The sequence below is a fragment of the Balearica regulorum genome, chromosome 11 (genome assembly GCF_011004875.1).
Source record: "Balearica regulorum gibbericeps isolate bBalReg1 chromosome 11, bBalReg1.pri, whole genome shotgun sequence".
NCBI classification, from domain to species: Eukaryota; Metazoa; Chordata; class Aves; order Gruiformes; family Gruidae; genus Balearica; species Balearica regulorum.
This window is the reverse complement of record NC_046194.1, coordinates 2370517-2388121: the sequence shown is the minus strand read 5'-3', so window position 1 is coordinate 2388121 and position 17605 is coordinate 2370517. Positions and strand designations below refer to the sequence as shown.

The window sequence follows — 17605 nt, the reverse complement described above, 5'->3', positions numbered from 1 at the left end:
TACCTGCACTGGAACTAAAATCACCAGCACAGGTATGAGCCGCAGCTACCTTGTTCTTTGCCAGAACAAGACCTGCTGTTCGAGCCAGCACCTCTTACCTGCTTGGTTTGATCAGCAAGATAAAATCTGCGAAGCTTCGACAAGACTAGAAACTCTGTTCTCCCAACTGTAAGCCAAACATTTTATTTGCTCGTGGTAGCAGCCTGTCAACAGGAGCTCACACACAGACTTCAGGATGGGGGTAGGCAGAGAGGGGAAATGCTCCGCTCTCTTCATCTGGCATCTCAAAGACCACAAAAAGTCAACCAATAATTTCAGGGTCAAGCCTTAGGCTTGCAATTGCTTGTAGCCTACCAGATGGAAAGGGGTTTGAAACGTTCAAAGTTCAAATGCCTGAAACGATGATAATCCTTGATACTTCACAGCACGCAGCCTCCACCAGCATTTGTCTGCTAACTTTTTGAGTATTATGTGTCACGGATCATTACTCCAACGATCTTTGATGGCCAGCCGGTGGCTAAGTTTACTAATCAAAGTATCCACCTGGTGGGAAGGGTCAAGGGAAGAGTTTTAATGCCCTTTAAGCCTCGTGAGAGAACTTCTAAAATGCCTCTGCGGTGCGTTTCTTACTCTGGCTTAGTTATGAAATGACTTTTCTAGGACATGTTTACAGCGAAAATGATGGAGTAGTTGATGTTTATGACTTCTGAATGTCACAAATGCTGGCACAGAGGAGAGTTGAACACATTTTTAATTGCAGAAACAATTAATGTGTCATTTTAATAGCTAATAGCAATAAAAAAATGCATAGCTATTCAGAGTAAATAACATAAAACTCACAAATTCAGAAATAACAGATATTACAAAAACTAAGTAGAGACTACGCAATTTGGTCTCTTGCCTTCGCTGGATAATTAGCTGCATTTGTTTTCATTTTAAAGTGACATTTTGGAGTTTTGTGACCAGGACTCTCAAATTTAGGAACACCTTAATTCCTTTGGCCCTTCCTGGCCTTGGGAGCATTATGGGAATCCCACGTGTCATTTCACAACATGCTCGTAGGTCCCCTCCTCCACCCGCCAGGGATAACACCTCTGAAGCGCATCACCCCATGCTGACGGCTCTATCATGGCTCACACACGGTTTTTCGACCATCAGCCATCCGGTATCTAATGGGTCAGGGTGGGCAGCAAACAAACAAAACAAAATCACAACTATTATATTTGCTAACAATTTTGTGGAAGAGGTCAGAGGCCAATAGGCTGAGAGAGTGAACTTCAAATGGAGAACATGGTATTTCATTTTTAAACCGCACTGAAAGGCAGAACAATGAGGGCTTTTTTGTGACATTCCAGACAAGCCCACAGCTCCTTGGAGTACTTTCTGGTCTACGTGGCACATATCCAGGCCTGCCTGGAAGTGCTGAGGACAATTGCTCACTCAACCTTCTCAAAATTATTAACCAGGCTTGTTGTGGGAAGAGCCTTATGCAACTGAGTTAGGCCAAAATAGATGAGTTTCCTGGGTTGTGTAATGCTCTGATAGATGCACGTATGGACAAGCCCAACTGCTCACGTGTTGGTCATTAGTCTGTGCAGCACGAGGCTTTTCAGCCAGAGTGGTCAGGATTTCCAAGAAAATGAAGTGGGTTTGTGCTCTGACAGGATGCCTTGCTGACCTTCAGCAGCTTAAAAGAGCCCAAATCATCTCTCCCCTAGTTTCTGTCCTGTCTTAACACGAACACCCCCTGCCAAGTCTGTACTAATGTCACTGTGCATATAAAGAAAACTTATTGCACAAAATAACAACAACAAAGAAAGTCCACTATCCATAGAAGTTGTTTTGTAGCCAATAGTCACTTGTCCTTTCCACCCGAAGTGACATGCACCATGAAAGATGCTGGGACGTTAAAGATATTCACTCTTCAATCCTGCATCCACCGATGTGGCTGGCAGCAGTGCCATGGACTTCAGAAGCTGTAGGACTCATTTGCAAACCCAGGTTTCTAAGGTTCATCTTATCACCTGCTTCTATTCACCTATGTCTTCCGTGTCGAGCTACAGCAATATCTTTCTGGTTCAGCTTTTAAGCAAGTTTGCTTTTTTCCCCCCCTCGTTCTTGTGGTGGCCTCAGCTACACAATACTGCAGGTATCTGGAGCCTGAGCAACGTCTGTTTTTATAGATGCTATGCTCCCGCTGAATGGCTGAAGGTCAAGGGGTCGCCCGGCCAACACGTACCCACAAGGGACCTTGTTTAACTCTCACCCTTTCGCAGGGAGATGACATCACCAGTTGAGCTTTGAGGTTACACAAAAGCCCTTTTCCCAGTCCTGGGAAGGATTCTCCAAAGCCTCAGTAGAATGGAGCTGCTGCCTTAGAACAACTTTTGTCTGAGACTCAAGAGCGCCTCTGCATGAGCGGACGTGCCTAGTGACCAGATCTTTTCAATTTCTGACCCACATTTGCATCTTAAAACTTGTCAACCTCCACCTAACTACACTCCCCCCAACCCCTGGCCCCTCCTCTCTGCCTTCAGTCTGAAACCTGCGCCCGGTCCAGCTGCCCTGTGGGACTCAGCTCCAAGCCCATCAGCACATCGCGCTTGTTGACCATTTCTTCGGCTGATGGTGTGGATTAGGTGGATGTGGGGAAGCACAGTCAACCCCAACCCTCCGCATTGTCCAAGCGCCCAACACTCACACCCGAGGGGTTCAGGGAGGCCAGGCAGAAGGAATTTGCTCTTGTGGGGTGATGCTCAGCCATAGGGCAGCTGTCACCATGATCCACCATCTCCCAGAGCCCCAGCAGCTGCTCTGCACACTCCATCCAAGGGCAGCCCCGGGTCAGCCGCTCTGCACAGACCTCACATGCCTGAGCAGAGGAGCTCCTGGGGAGCTTTTCTGCACAGCATCACTCCCAGACCCCCACCCCCCTTCACTTCAGCCCTATGGAGACCCACTCTTCACTTTTTGGGACAGACCGCACCAGGTAGACATCAGCCTTGCTCACTTTGGGACCAGACGACCCCAATTTTCCCACCACATCCTCCTTCAAACGTGACACCGTCTGCCAGGGGAACTAAAAGGTACATTTCAGAAAAACCCCAAAAGGAGCCTTGCCCTGCTGCTGGGCAGAGAAGAGCAGGGAGACATCCAAAGCCCTCATCCCACGGAAGGCTGCAGGGATGCTTTTACCACTAGATGTCACAGCAAGGCCGAGAGCTGCTGCCTGCTCCTCCCGAGCACAGTAACTCCCTGCAGCCTCAGAGTGTGCCCAAGAGAGAGAAAACCTTCCTCCATCCTACACCTGGAGGGATGCTAATTAAGAATCTGTGAAAAATAAAAGGCTATTAGTCAGGAGAGCAATAACCAGCACCAAGTTCTGCACCTCCCCAGCTGCAGACTGACCAGCCTGGGTCCTTGCCCGCTCTGCAACTGCAGGCAGGGTCAGATGTGGCACCTCCCATATGCTCCCCAGGAGCAGCTCCAGCTGCAGATGCTCCTATAGCTTCTGTGTAGGTTTGGGCTTTGCAAAAACACCCACAGCAGAAATCGGTCTTTTTAAAAAAAGAAAAAAAAAGTAAATTCATCTATGCTTTAAACAATAAACCCAATATCTCAGAGCAACCAGGGCTGTGAGGGTCCACCTCCCTCTCCTACCCTGGCAGTGGGGGATTAACACATCCACAGCCACCCCGGGCAGGTTGCACTCACTTGCAGAAGCTTCCCCGCTGGGAAGGAAACAACTCAAGAATCACTAGGGCAGAAAGAGAAAGCAGGTAGCAACAGGGCTTAGGGATCAGTTATAAAAGAAAAATTACAGGCAAATAAATCAAATGTGCTATGACTTTTTTATTTGCTTCTGATTTTCCTTGCTTTTATAACAAGTAACACACCCAATTTATTTTTTTTCCCCCAGTGGAAGAGTTAAAGCAATCCCCTTCCTGCTGCATCATCATAAAATAACTGCAGCTGCTTTGTTGCATGAATGTGAAAACATCTCAGACATATATACAAAATATTTTGATAAACAACTAATGACTGCTGTTGCTTCAGCTGTCAGATGCCCAATAAAATGGAATTCATTCTCCGAAAATCTTAAGAAGTCACTCCTGCAAAATTAGGTCCTTTTAAATTGTCCCACTTGTGAACTACCAAAACTGAGACGACCAAACCATAAACCTCTTAGAATTCCCACTGCCCGTGTGAGTTTGGAGCATCTCCAGTATCTTCCATCTTCTCACCTTTGGGATAAGGAAAACTGACCTTCATCACCACATGGCTCAGGTAGCATCTCATTTCACAACACGGCTACACTAACAAGTGGTTGCTCAAACAGCAAACTGGTTGTAGAGGTTGATTTGTGTTGGTTTTGCTCTCACATAAAACACGTAAAAGCCCTACTTCAGAGAGGAAACCTATGCCAGCATTATTCTTCACAATTTTCACCAGCGCTTACCCAATATGGATGGACCAGATCAAAGATGGGACAAGTTATTGTGGAAAATGCTACAGCACATGTTGTAAGTCAACAACTGCTAGTCAACCTCACATTCTCACACTTTCTGCCTCTTTCAGTAGTAATTTTAAGTTTTTATATGCTTAACCACTTGATGGAGGGAAAGTTTTAATGACTGGTAAATCCTTGTATCCATCTAATGTTTTAGTACTGGTTATTTGTCGGGGGGGGGGGGGGGGGGGGGGGGGGAACCAAACATGCTCATTCTTTACATCTGCTGGTGACACTGAGATTGTTTTTACCTGTACGAACACGGTGAAGAGGATGACAACAGTTGTTGCTGCAATGAAGAGTTTCTTTCTGCGAAAATCAGGAAGCAAGAAAACCAAAGAGAAACAAATGGCTCCTCGGAGACCCCCGTACGCGATAATGAATTGGTCTTTGCTGGTGATGGTGTTCACGTGAAATCTGTTCACAAAGAAAGTCAGCACAAGGACCCCTGAAAGCAGGAAAGAAGATGGGAGCACATCAAACAAAAAGAGCAATCAGATAAAACTCATAATCTTATGACGTATTTTCAGTAAAACATCACTCGTCAACACCAATTGTGAGGAGCTGGCCAGGCCCCAGGGTGGTATATTCCTGAGACATCACTGGAGAAGGGCTTTTCTTCCAGCCTGGCCCAACAGGTTTGCATTTGGTTTGTCCACATCCAATTAATCCCCAACACATTTCTGATTTGGGGGATTACAGACACCGTTGACCGGCCACAGTTCTGGGCACTTGCACGACTATAAAGTTTTAGGTAGCTCATCTCCTAGCAAATTCTCTTGTTTTTTAACTCACCCTTGTGCTTATCACAGTCCAGCTGGGAAACCAGAGTTTCCTTTGGAAGGACTTTTACAGGGGACTTTTAGCATCAGGACCGCGGATCTCCAGAACACACCGTTTGCCTGGTGACTTGGGGGTAAGCATCAGCTAAATATTGAACGAACAACAACTACTGGCAACATGGGATGCATTAGCACATTTATTCTGATGGTAACTAAAGTTTTTAGGGCAATTCTATGGTCAAGCGCCAGCTGAAACTTTACTCGTATAATGATATGGAGCCAGATTCCGAGAACTGAATTGAAATATTAATTGATTTATTCTAATTGGTGATAATAAATGACTGAATTGCTCAGATTATAAATGGTCTCGAGGCACACCCAAGTAACAATTTAGCCACAAGTTACCCTCCAATTTCCCAAAGTTTCCAAGCAGTAGCTTGGATAAGTAGCTTTATTCTGCCTGTGTTAATGTTTCTTCACAAACCTTTCACTCAGATTTATACTGTATGAATTTAAGACTACGTAAGGTGACACAGCAATTGATGTAATTTATGGTCATTTGCAAATACATAAACAGATGCAGAAAGGTACAGAAAGTCAGGTCTTAAATCAGTAAACTGTGATTTTAATACCAACAGATATGATAAACATCTTATTTCCTGCAGATTAATGGCCATTTTGAGAACCGATGACACAGACTGTCACTGGCTTTTGCTAGGAATTAGCTGGATCCACATCATTATTGCTTTCCTAAAGGGCATTTGTAAAAGAAACGAACTTCCAAAATAGTGCATTTGTACATATCAAACATCTTCCCATGCACGTACAACTGAAAATATCTGAACTTTGATTGCACATCAGGCTGGTTTGAAGAAAACGAAGACCTGGGGATGTTCAGGAATAGCGAACTCGATTAACTGAACCTGGCAACACCTTCCCCATCTCCGGAGCTCCGTGGAGCTGGTGCCCAGACCAGCAGATGTGAAGTACTTTGGTTTCAAGGTATGTTGTAACTTTAAAGAAATAAATAAATTAAGCAAAGCATACCTCAGATCACATCTGCAGCTACTGTAAGCTCAGGCAGTGGCAATGATTTAAAGGAAGAAAATTTACTTGAGCTGATATCCTGGCCTTTGTCTTAATTTAATCCTTCCTCATAAATTATTATTAGCATTCCCTAAACTAACTCAAGGCCAGTTTGCTCCAAAAGATGACATACAATTAATCATTTTGAGCAGAATATCTTTTCTTCTGCAGATATACCTTGAGAAAGAGCAGAAGTAAATCTCCCTCATGCTTGGATAAGAGTAGAATAGTAGTGCTGTCATGCAATTAATATAGTTGGCTTTCTAGATGATATCTCATATCAAAGTAATTCCAGTCCCCAGGGTTCATAAGAATCATTTCTCATTTAAGAGCACTGAGAGGGTCCAATAAAATACAGGTTACACACCAACCCCAGCACTGTCAACCCAAAAGTCCCCAATTCCTGCAAGCAAACTCTACGGGTGCCTCCCATTTCTGGATCGGTGCGCCTTGAGCACATCCAGAGCTGGATGGGTCTGAGCCGGTCAGGGTCTAATCCCAACCACCACCACCACAGCAGGAGTTTCCCAGCCCGGCTTCGTGAAGAATTTTTGAACTAAAAAAACAAGTCAAACTCACTTGGAGCTTCTTTTCATTTGAGCAAATAATTTAAGAGAAACCACTTAACTGTAATAAAACATTTGAGTGTACACACAACTGACTAATAAGCATGTTTCCAAGTGCATTTATGGTGCACAGTTATTAAAACAAACCTTGGCATGTATTAACAGCTAATAAAACCCATCCTGCTATGTCTTGCTAATCATGGCCTACCCTATTTAAGCAATTTCTTGAAGTGTCTATCAAATTTGAATTCACTCTGACTCAGTGGCTTGTAAACATAAATCCCATTGAATGTTTTTTAGCTCTCAAATTCTTTGCCAAAATGTGTGCTCTGTTATATTTGCAGATATAGTTAATATACGAAACCATCCATAAATGAGAAGGTAGGCACTCTGCACTCACTGAGGTGATGGTCGTGCTGTAAGAGGCAATGGAGAATCAGCCTCTCTGAACACCAAATCAATGCAAGATACAACTGGGGACGATGGTAAAACAGCATATCTATTTTTCTGGTCATTTACAAGGCATGAAAATGCAGTCCCAGAGCATTCTGGCACCAGGACTCAGGTTTTCATCGTAACTGATCTCAAGAAGATTATCTTTAGCCACAATTATCAGGAGAGTATTTTCATGCATAGCTCGCTCTTCCTCTTGTCATCACTAAGTCTTGGTCGCTTTTTTGCTGTGAGGTGGGTCAAACACTGCAATAGGTTTCCCAGGGAGGTTGTAAAGTCTCTGTCCATGGAGATAATCAAAAGCCATCTGTCCTGCCTAGCTGACCCTGCTTAAGCAGGGGCTTGGACCAGATGATCTCGAGAGGTCCCTGCCAACCTCAACAATTCCCTGATTCTGTGCAATTCTGTCATTCTCAGTCCTTATCTGAAGTTCTTGAATAGGAGCAGAAGCATCCTCACATTTTAGGTCCCAATTCTCATCTGCCCAGCAGTAAGCTGGGTAGATGCTCTTCTGTAAAGCAGAACAGCATCTCCACAGACAGTTGTTTGAAGGTTTCTCCAGCTTCCCTTTTAAGGATGCTGCTGTTATGAATTAAATCTCTTAAATCTCTGCAATTCAGAATATGCAGAGGCCCCACAGTTTTACACAGCTCTCTGATCCCAAGCTATGTACTTACAATCTCCCTTCTATTGTGAATATACCAAGGGACTAAGAGACACTGACATGGAAGAGGAGATCATGGCAATCAAAGGAGGGTCTAAGACAGAGGTATCAATAAAACAGATGTCATGAGAATTTTTATTTAGCACCAGTGCTGTCTACGGTGAGCACACAGACTAGGAAATTGCAGCAAAATGCAAGACTTGCTGTTGAGCAAGTGATGGAGGTGGGGGGAAGCATCGGCTGGGGTGTCCCACTTCAACCCTTGTGTTCACATCTGGGTTAACCACACATACAGAGCGAGCAGGAAAGGATGATGGTGGGGGCAGAAGCATTCTGGAATCGCATTTTTTCACTCCCATAAATAATAACGTATATAAAAAAAAATATAGGATTTCACCATACCCAGTGCTCTCCAAATGAGACAGAAAATAACAGTGAAGCAAATGTACGGCCAGTTCCACTCATGATTTTCTCCAATGGTGGAAACTCCAAGAAAGATGAAGATGAGGGTATCACTAACACTGCTCCACATCTTCATGAAGTATTTGACTGTGGTATGCGACTTCAGAGAGATGTTGGCCTCCACATAACGTTTCATGCCCATGGCACAAGCAATGATGCTGAGAAAATTAAAACAAAACAATACATTTTTCTACTTAAGCACACAAAATCGACACATTGTCATTTATAAAAAAAAATAGGCTTCATTAAGTCTTAGATGTTTGCAGACATCTCACTGGGTAGTGATTCGCTTCCCACATCAGTCCAATAATATCAGGAGGATCACCAGGACAATAAGATGATATCTAGGTTGACCAGACTGACTGAATCTGGTTTTTAACAGATAAACAACTCACCATCTGTTGCATTTATCGCAGACACACAGCAATACCTACAATTAACTACACCCAACTCTTCCCACCGCAATACACCATTTTCGGTTCTTTAACTTTGCCAGACTTTAACTGTCTGGGCTGAAGAGTTTTCATGCTTAGGATCCCACATTTCCAGTTTTGCCTGGATGAGAGAAAGACATTTGAGGGAATGGGAGACTTGTTTCTCAGCACAAGAAATGTGTAAATAGGATTCCTGTGAGTTTGGCTGACATCTGGTCACTACAGCAGAGTCTTGCAGGACTCAGAATCGGTGTAGTTTAAGAGCAGCCTGAATGCTGTACTCCTTCACCCAATGGACCAAAGCTAAACTTGGAGAAACCCAAGCATACGACGTGCCTCACGCTGTATATTTCTAAGCCAGACCAGATTTGCACTGTAGATTACTCGGGCATGACTATGAAGCCATTGACTCCATGCAACCAAGAGAGAATAAAATGCTCAAGCACACTCATAAGGCTGCACAATGAGCCAAGAAATGTTGTTGCTACAGTCAGAACATCTGACCTCCTCAGGTCACTTCAGGAGTGTGCAGCACCAATTAAAAATTCTGCCTTGCAATATTTCATGGATAATTGGTTCTTCAAGTTACAGGGTACATGTGGTTAGCCTAATTCATCAGCTTTTCAAATCAATATGTTTTCAGGCCAGCAATCTTAGAAGGTCAAAACAATTGAGTGCTCAAAGCGTTGAAGCTCCATTTTTTTTATATTTTAACCTGGACAGAAACATTTCGTTCTACAGACTGTACCACCAATAGCAAAACCGCTTTACGTTTCTGAGATCTGATTTCTATTGGTATGTGGTAACTTCATCCACACCGAGGTTTATTGCACTAAAAATTCGTTTCACCTGGGACACGATGGTAGCTCTCATTACATTATGGCACATGCAGACAAGCCCACAGAGAAGTAGAACCTTGGCTTGCAGAAGTGCACCTACATCTGGCAGACTGACTTTAAAGATAAGCTGGGGCCAGGGCAGGTAAATGATCCATACCCATGCAAATAGGTGTCAAGATAGGTGGTGGCTTTCGCAACCTGTTATCCATGTTGTTTCCTATCAGCCAGAAACTATTCAGAAAATAGCCATGCAACCATTGCTTTGCAGAGAAAAATAGCACATTTAACCCCAGAATTTCACAAAGGGGATTCTTTGCATTATTTGGGCTTTGATGAAAAACAACACAAAACAACCAGGGTTGTCCCTGGCCCCAGCGAACAGGACAGTTTGCAGAAGCGCAGAGCTGACTGCATTCTGCTTATGGTTTCATAACCTGTATGAAACCAAAGACCCCGATTCTCTCCTCCACAGCTATTTATTTATTTCAGCCGCCGCATTGCTGCTCTTAATCTGCACCGCTGCTACCAACAGCGGAGTAAGGGCCACTTTCCTTCTGGCTCATCAGTGATCACTAACACCTTCACTGCCACAACTTGGCATCTGTCGTTGGACCAAGGTAAAGGAACGAACAACAGCTACATTCATTTCTGCTCTTAAAGCACTAAGAAAAATCAGCATAAGAAAAAAAATCAGTGATACTATTATGGGAAAACACTTATCAGATATTTGGTGGGAACAATAAATAAGAAGTTACAAGGGAAAAAAACCCAAACACTTTTTCAAATGAACATGCACTTCCACCCACTGTGAGATACTGATTACTGGGCTCTGCATTCAAACAAAAAAACCCCAAATACATACATTTCTATTTCTTTCATTTGAAAATAATTGTTCGTTTTCCCTCATTGCCATGAAAAACACAGACATTTTTTGAAGAAGAAACATTTGGGTTTGTCTGAAATTAAAACTTAAGGGAGAGGGCTTGTAGTAAAGGCACAGGATACAAAAGGTCAGACTCAGAAAAGCCACAATAACCTGACTGGGGAATGAGATCCCGTTTTATCCAGCAGCATGAGACCAAGATTCAAATCCCTTTTTCATCTCACATTGTTTGAGTTCACATCTTTCATCTCCTAAGAAAGTGTACCAATACCTAAAAATATCCTGCAACCAGTCTTTTTTGATTTATCCTTTTTAGATTGACCCACTTTGCATAAAACATTGAGCCAGAAAGAGTAACAGGGATTGAACTACAGGCTAAAAAGAAAATAATAAATTCTTCTGTTTCTGTATCTATCTCAATAAATAGTGGATAAAATAGTTCCAACTAGGAACGAAGGGATCCAATGTGTATTTACGGGCAAGTGACTTCCAGAGCCGTGGTTTTGGAACACTTCTTAGGAAAAGCATATGGGTTCACACCAGATTCACAGACCAGGAATAAACTTGACCTGTTCTGTCACAAATTCAGAGGCCACTGCCCCTAGGGCAAGGAAAAAAAGAAAAAGGAGGAAAAAAAATTAAGTCAAACTGAAAAAATGTTTGCAGAACTGTTTAGCAGATTGGGTTGCATTCACAGATTTTTTTTTTTTTATTTTTTTTTTGGACTATGTAGAATTGATTTTTTTTGGCAATCAAACTATTTTTCAAAGAAAAAACCTGCCAAGATCTGCTTCTTATAATACAATATTCCCTGGTCACAAACGACCGAATTGTTTGAAATCGAGATATAAAAGAGGCATTTATAATTTGGCAATTATAAGACCGGCAGTGCAGGAATCAGCTGCCTTTGCAATTGTTTTGCTTTAGAAACAATGCATTATTCAAAAGAATAGAAAATGGGTTCCATAATGGGTACAGTAGATTGTGATTGATAAAAGGAGACACCATTAGGATTGAATGTTTTCTGCTCCATGATGATTATGCAGCATATTTATTTCACTGTTCTGTCTTGCACTCCTATAAATAGGCTTTCGCTTACCTATTCCCAGAGCTAGAATTGTTTTCAGTAACGCCAGAATATTGCTCCTATTAACCATTCGGGGAAACAAAATCTGCAAGATATAGGAATGGTTTATATCCAAAGGAGTATCATTAGTTTTAAAATAGATCTCCCAGATACTCCTGTGTCTAGCTGGTACCTGACTTAATTTTTTTATTTTCTTTTTATCTTCATTATTATCAGATTCGCAGTTGTTTACACTGTAGCTATCAATGCAGTCTAAGTGCACTTTACAGTCTTTAGGGAAATATGAAGTAGTTGGTTGTGATCCTACTTAGTTTAGGTAGGAGAACCAACTGCAACAGATATCAGCCCACAGAAACCAGAAAGACTGAATCACTCAGGTTTTCATCTCTCTCTGCTTCCAAGGTGAGATTTCTTTGACCATTAGGATTTTATTTTTTTTTTTTTTCTCCTCGGCACCTGCTCTGGAAGTGAAATGCACAAAGTAAGCCCAAAGCTCAGCTCTTAAAACTGAAAGATCTGCCCCAAAATTATTCATATTATTGAAAGACCCATCCAGTAAAAAGAAAAAGGAATTAACTGTATTATCTATAAATTACAATTTGTGAAAGACTGAATTTACAGAAACAAATAGTTTTGCTTTGCTGATCCGAAAAGTTGCATGGGAAGATGCGAGGTGGTACCTGACACAGCGTGGGACTGTGCTGGAGGACACAGGCAGTGCTGCTCTGCCCCGCGCCGCTGTAACCCGGTCATACAAAAGCTTCACGGGGTGAACCCTTCGGTGCTCCAACGTGGTTTTTAGACTGAGGGGTGTATAGGACTGACCGCGCTGTAGTAAATTGCAAGCAGTTTGGGTTTAGTACCTTTGAAACCTTGATCTCTGACAACTTGGACTGAAATTGGTCAGCAGATTTCAAACGGTACTGGAGAAAGAGGAACGGTGGACACCACCTTCACTCAGGAGACCAAACTCATGAGCTGTGTCAGAGCTGCTTCTGGCGGTAAGTCTGAATCTCCAAAGCAGAGGTTTCCATCAGAGCCCTCCACTCCCCAACAGCAGGAACATTTCCAGGCTGCAGCTCCGTCAGGGATGCACAACTCCCACCCCATCGCTCTTACTTTGCTCTGTCACCGTAAGGTCTGCCTCAGCACGCCTTTGGGGCCACCACCCAAAGCTAGCTGGTAGGTAGGGCATGCAGATCAGGAGGAGGGTGCTAGACCAGACATACTGTAAGCTCAGACCAAACCTTTCTGAGGATTTGATTAAATACTCTTTGCAGCTCTTCAAATGTTAGTTCTGACTGGGTCACACATGGAAAATAACAAAATATGCCCAGAAAGCCTCTTCTGGCTCTGCCAGGCCCTCTAGACCTCTCATTGCTGGAACGTTCAGGGTTTCCAAATGAAAAACATTCATCCATAACCTACATAAACCAATCGGCCATCTGAAGCTTGCCCAGCATTGCTTGTGACTTGCAGCTATTACCATCGACGTGTAATTGTGTAACATGTGAAACGGGGTTACACCTCTCGGCTCTTCCACAGGCTTTTACACTCGCTGTACGCTGCCATACACAGATTCCCAACTAAGCAAACTTACATTAAAACTTTTTCTGATACTTTTCAGTAAACATAGCCAAAAAGCTTTCCTGGACAGATGAGATGCTGGGATATACTTACGCCACAATCCCCGAAAGGTGAAACATTTCGGCAGTGAGGTAGGAAAGATAGCTGTACAGGAAGACAAAGAGCGGTTCGATGACACGGATATCCTTGGTGAATCGCGTGGTAAAGGCGGCGGTCATCCCAAAAGTAAGACCTACTAAAACTCCTCCTAGCCCAACCACAAAGAATTTTCCAACTCCAGCAAAAACATCCACGCTTTTGATGGCTGGCATTTCACAGAAAGATCGAAATAGCTTGTAGAGCACCTGGGTGAAAAAATGAAAGAGAAAAACAGCCGTTAACAAGAGATTCACCAGACATGGCCATACGTAGCAATGACATTAAAATACGGTGCTGGGATTTCTGCTGGTGCAGGGTCAGCATCCTTCTCTGGAGGTCAGGCACCCAGCAAGGGAGTGCTGTGGCACTCTTATGCATTTCTGTCTCCAGACATAGAGTCTAAGAGCTGTTCACCTGAAAGCTTCTCAAGACCTCAGGCCAGAGAAGTGGACCAGGAGTCCTCTGCTATAAGACGCTGTTGATGTCTTTTCCCTCTGCAGATCTCATTTCCCACCTCTCAGCACCAGAGCATCCCTCCTCAGAACATTAAATACTCAAAATAAAGGCTGATCCTTACCACCGTCACCGCGTCATTCAGGAGCGATTCGCCAAAGACCAAAATGTGTAGTTTTTCATTGACATGTATCTCTTCAAAGACTGCCAACACCGCCACAGGGTCCACGGCGGCGATCAGGCTGCCGAACAGAAGGTTGTGGAGCAACGACACGTCCTGCAAGCGAAAGGCTTTCACCTGGCAGATCCCGTACAGGGAAAAGCCGATCCCAAACACGTTCCATATCGTTCCCACGACCGCATAGAGGAGGATAGTGCCGATGTTCTCAAAAAAGGGACGGCTGGGCATGAAGTAACCTGCGTCAAGGACGATGGGTGGCAGGAGGTAGAGGAAAAAGATGTCGCTGTCCATAACTGGTGGTGACTTGTCATTTAAGCCGTAGATGATTCCCCCCATGATGAGTCCGACAAATATCAATAAACAGCTTTCGGGAACGACGGAAGGCAGCTTGTTATATAGATGAAATCCTGGAAGGGAATGGATAGATTAAAAAAGTATTACCTCACCAGCCCAAACTGGTTAACAGGCACCCACCAGCAACTCGTTGGGGTGAGGCAGCTCCCCGTGCTCCCACCTCAGCAGGCTACGCTGTGGAGTAGTGATAAATGCATGCCGTTAAGGGGAAGTCACTCAGTTAGAAATTGGCTAGAAAATCTGAAACATAAATAACTAACATAAATAGCAACTGCTAATTTTAAACACAATACAGATTCTATACATCAAAAAAAAAAAATCACAAAACCCATTCTCATTAATTATAAATGGTGCCACTTTTAATATTATTTAATCATTAACACTTAAAGCTGAAGGTAATACTGAAAAAAGTCCAATCAAGCCAGCCTTGAGCAAAGCCCAATGTTAGAGAGAAATGCTGACAACCACCACGACTACTCAAGGCGAGTTATTAAAAGAAAGTAATTGAAACAAACCAAACTGGAATAGGAATAATAATAAAAAAATATCTGTGGTTATTGTTTTTTCATGTATGTTAATAGAACTGAGACCTCATCCTATAATATGAAAAATAGCAAAATAAAAAGAACATTTCCATCTGCAAAAAATTCTAATCTAACAAAATCTCAGAGACTTTTCCCTTCCGAAGAAAAAATAAAAGAAAAAATGCTGTAAAATAACTTTTATGGAAGTAATTTAACAGAAGTTATCACAATTCCTGGAGGGGAAAAAAACCCAGAAAAAACATCATTTCCACTTTCCTATGTCCAGTTTTGCAGGGGGCGGGTGGGAAGATAGAATATTTTGTATAACTTCAACCTTTCTTAGGTGTTATCACCATATAACCTCCCTGATGCAGAGATATTTTATTTTAGGCTGTATAACACCCTGCACATGGATTGAATTATTCCTTGCGGCTGGCCAGATGCAGCCCCTTTTTTAAGACCAAGGAGTCTTCATTTTAAGATGAAGATGTCAGCGGACGACCTGCATGTAGCATGGCTGGCAAGCTAATCGAGATGAATACAGACCTTGGTGTACACTGCAGTTAAACAAAATTCCTGGAAACCCAGACATTTTTCCTACTAATAGCAACACTACGCACAGGTGTGAACTTTTGCTGGAAAACCAACATTTCCAACCTAAAATGTGACTGGGTAGTTATTTTCCATGAGTGTGGTATGTCTGACACACCACATGCACATCCTTAGGACCTGGCATGTTATCTCAGGCTCCAAGTTTAGAGAAGAGGTGAAGCAAAGGCCACCCCTGCCCACACCGTCCCCACAGAGACCCCTGTCCTTCCTCACCCTCTCAAGATGCCTTACCTATTTTGGCCAAGGATGCAAGCATGATCCAGAGCGTGATTTCAAAGGGCACTTGGACATGTTGATAATCCAGAGAGAAAAACGCGTGCTCTGAGGATTCATTGCCCTGGGCTTCCTCGGCAGCCCAGCTGATGTTCTCCGGGATCACGTCCTCCAGCAGTGGCATCGGTGGGGAGCCCTGCAGGGCTCTGACCCTGGTGACTTGGAGGATGGAGGAGAGCAAGGACCCAGCTAGAACAGCAGCTGCAGCTTTGCACCCTGACCTCTGTCCCTCCATTCGCCCTGGAAGCCGTCTGCTGCGGGGATTTGGCTGCTCCCAGCCGATGGCTCCCGCTTCAGGAGACACCAGAGCTTGGCTCACCCTCGTTGAGCGGGTTGCCGCAAAGAGAGGATCAATCGCTCCGCCTCACCCTGACTCTCCTCTCTGGTCTATTATTTTCCAGCTGGGAGACCCTGATGGAGACTCGCACCCTTTGGCACCACGTGCCCAGATCGGCAGAGGCTCCTCCTGCAGATGCTTCCACGAAGGAACACCTCGTGCGCCCTTAGACCAACCGCACATCTACGCAAGCTTGAGGAAGAACGAAAATGCAACTTGTCTCTAACTCTTGACATATTTTGGCTTCCAGTCTCTCAGAAACACTTCTTGGAGGGGGGGGGGGGGGGGGGAAAAAATCTTCACTGCTGCTAGAACAGCCAGGATTTGATGGAACAGGTCCCACATAAAAAGTGGACCCATTTTACAGTGTACTTCACTGGATTTCTCATCTGTAGTCCAGTGCACACAGAGAGAACACACAGCAGTAACATTATTGATAACCACAGTTTCCATTTGGTAAATCAAGCAGAGCAACTGCTTTCCTATGCTAAAATAGAGCTGCAGGGTTCTGCTGGATGGATGTCATCTGTACTGGAAGAATAAATTTCAATAATTGCTTAAAGCTTCTTCCTATAATAAGGGCTAACAGGAAAAGTTATCTTCATCCCTCTTCACTACTTGAAAACGACGCTGAAAGCTGACTGATTTTGCTTGGAAAAGCTGGAGAGAGAGAAAAATAAGAAGTTATTTGCAACAGTGTTAGATGTATTAATAATACAGAGGGGAAAAAACCCATACTGGGCCAAATTCCTCCATTGTGGAGGTTCATTTAAGTTGACAATGTTTCAACAGGGATGAATTTGGTCCAAAGAACACATGTAATTAAAATACAGAGGCCCCAGGCTGTTGCTAGACTGATCAATGGCCTATTTGTTTGTCTTCAGCTGCCTAAATCACACCAAAATTGAGCCGTCGATAACGAGCTGGTGACCCACTTTTCTGCTGTAAAGTCCAAACCCAACACCACGCAGACCCAGATCCTGGCTTTCTCAGTACCACGTGAGCTCCGTTTCTGATCTGATTTATAAAGGAGGAGGAGGATAAACTTTGGGAGTCAGGCAAGATGCAGCAATACGCTCTAGGAGTGACGTCTTTCCACCTTACCACGGTTAGTTTGGATTTACAGTATGCCTTTATCAAGCTTGCTGACTTTAAGACAAAACTCTTCCTATTAGAGCTGTCTTTAAGCAAACTAAGCTTTTTAAACTCAGTGCCACTTCTTCCTTTGTATATTTTAAAAACCAAACAAAAAAAACCAACCCTGCGGGACAGACACTTGGAGGACAGAAATCGCACCAGGTTTTCCTCCATCTGTTTTCCAGTGTTCAATTCCATAGTGTCTGGAGGAGAGGAAGAGGTGAGGAGATGGGATCCCTTGTT

The 17605-nt window shown here is 43.6% G+C and overlaps 1 protein-coding gene across 1 annotated transcript in view; it reads right to left on the bottom strand.

Moving 5' to 3' along the window:
- Window positions 1-16867, bottom strand: part of LOC104633683 (sodium/hydrogen exchanger 2-like) — a 28693-nt gene extending 11826 nt beyond the window's left edge. The window contains exons 1-5 of the mRNA XM_075762925.1: window positions 15847-16867; window positions 14069-14532; window positions 13447-13697; window positions 8464-8681; window positions 4762-4958 (exon numbers count right to left, since the gene is read on the bottom strand). Of these exons, the coding sequence (XP_075619040.1) occupies window positions 4762-4958; window positions 8464-8681; window positions 13447-13697; window positions 14069-14532; window positions 15847-16123 (1407 nt within the window). The 5' untranslated portion in view covers window positions 16124-16867. The remainder of the gene's footprint in view (window positions 1-4761; window positions 4959-8463; window positions 8682-13446; window positions 13698-14068; window positions 14533-15846) is intronic.
- Window positions 16868-17605: the final 738 nt, after the last annotated feature.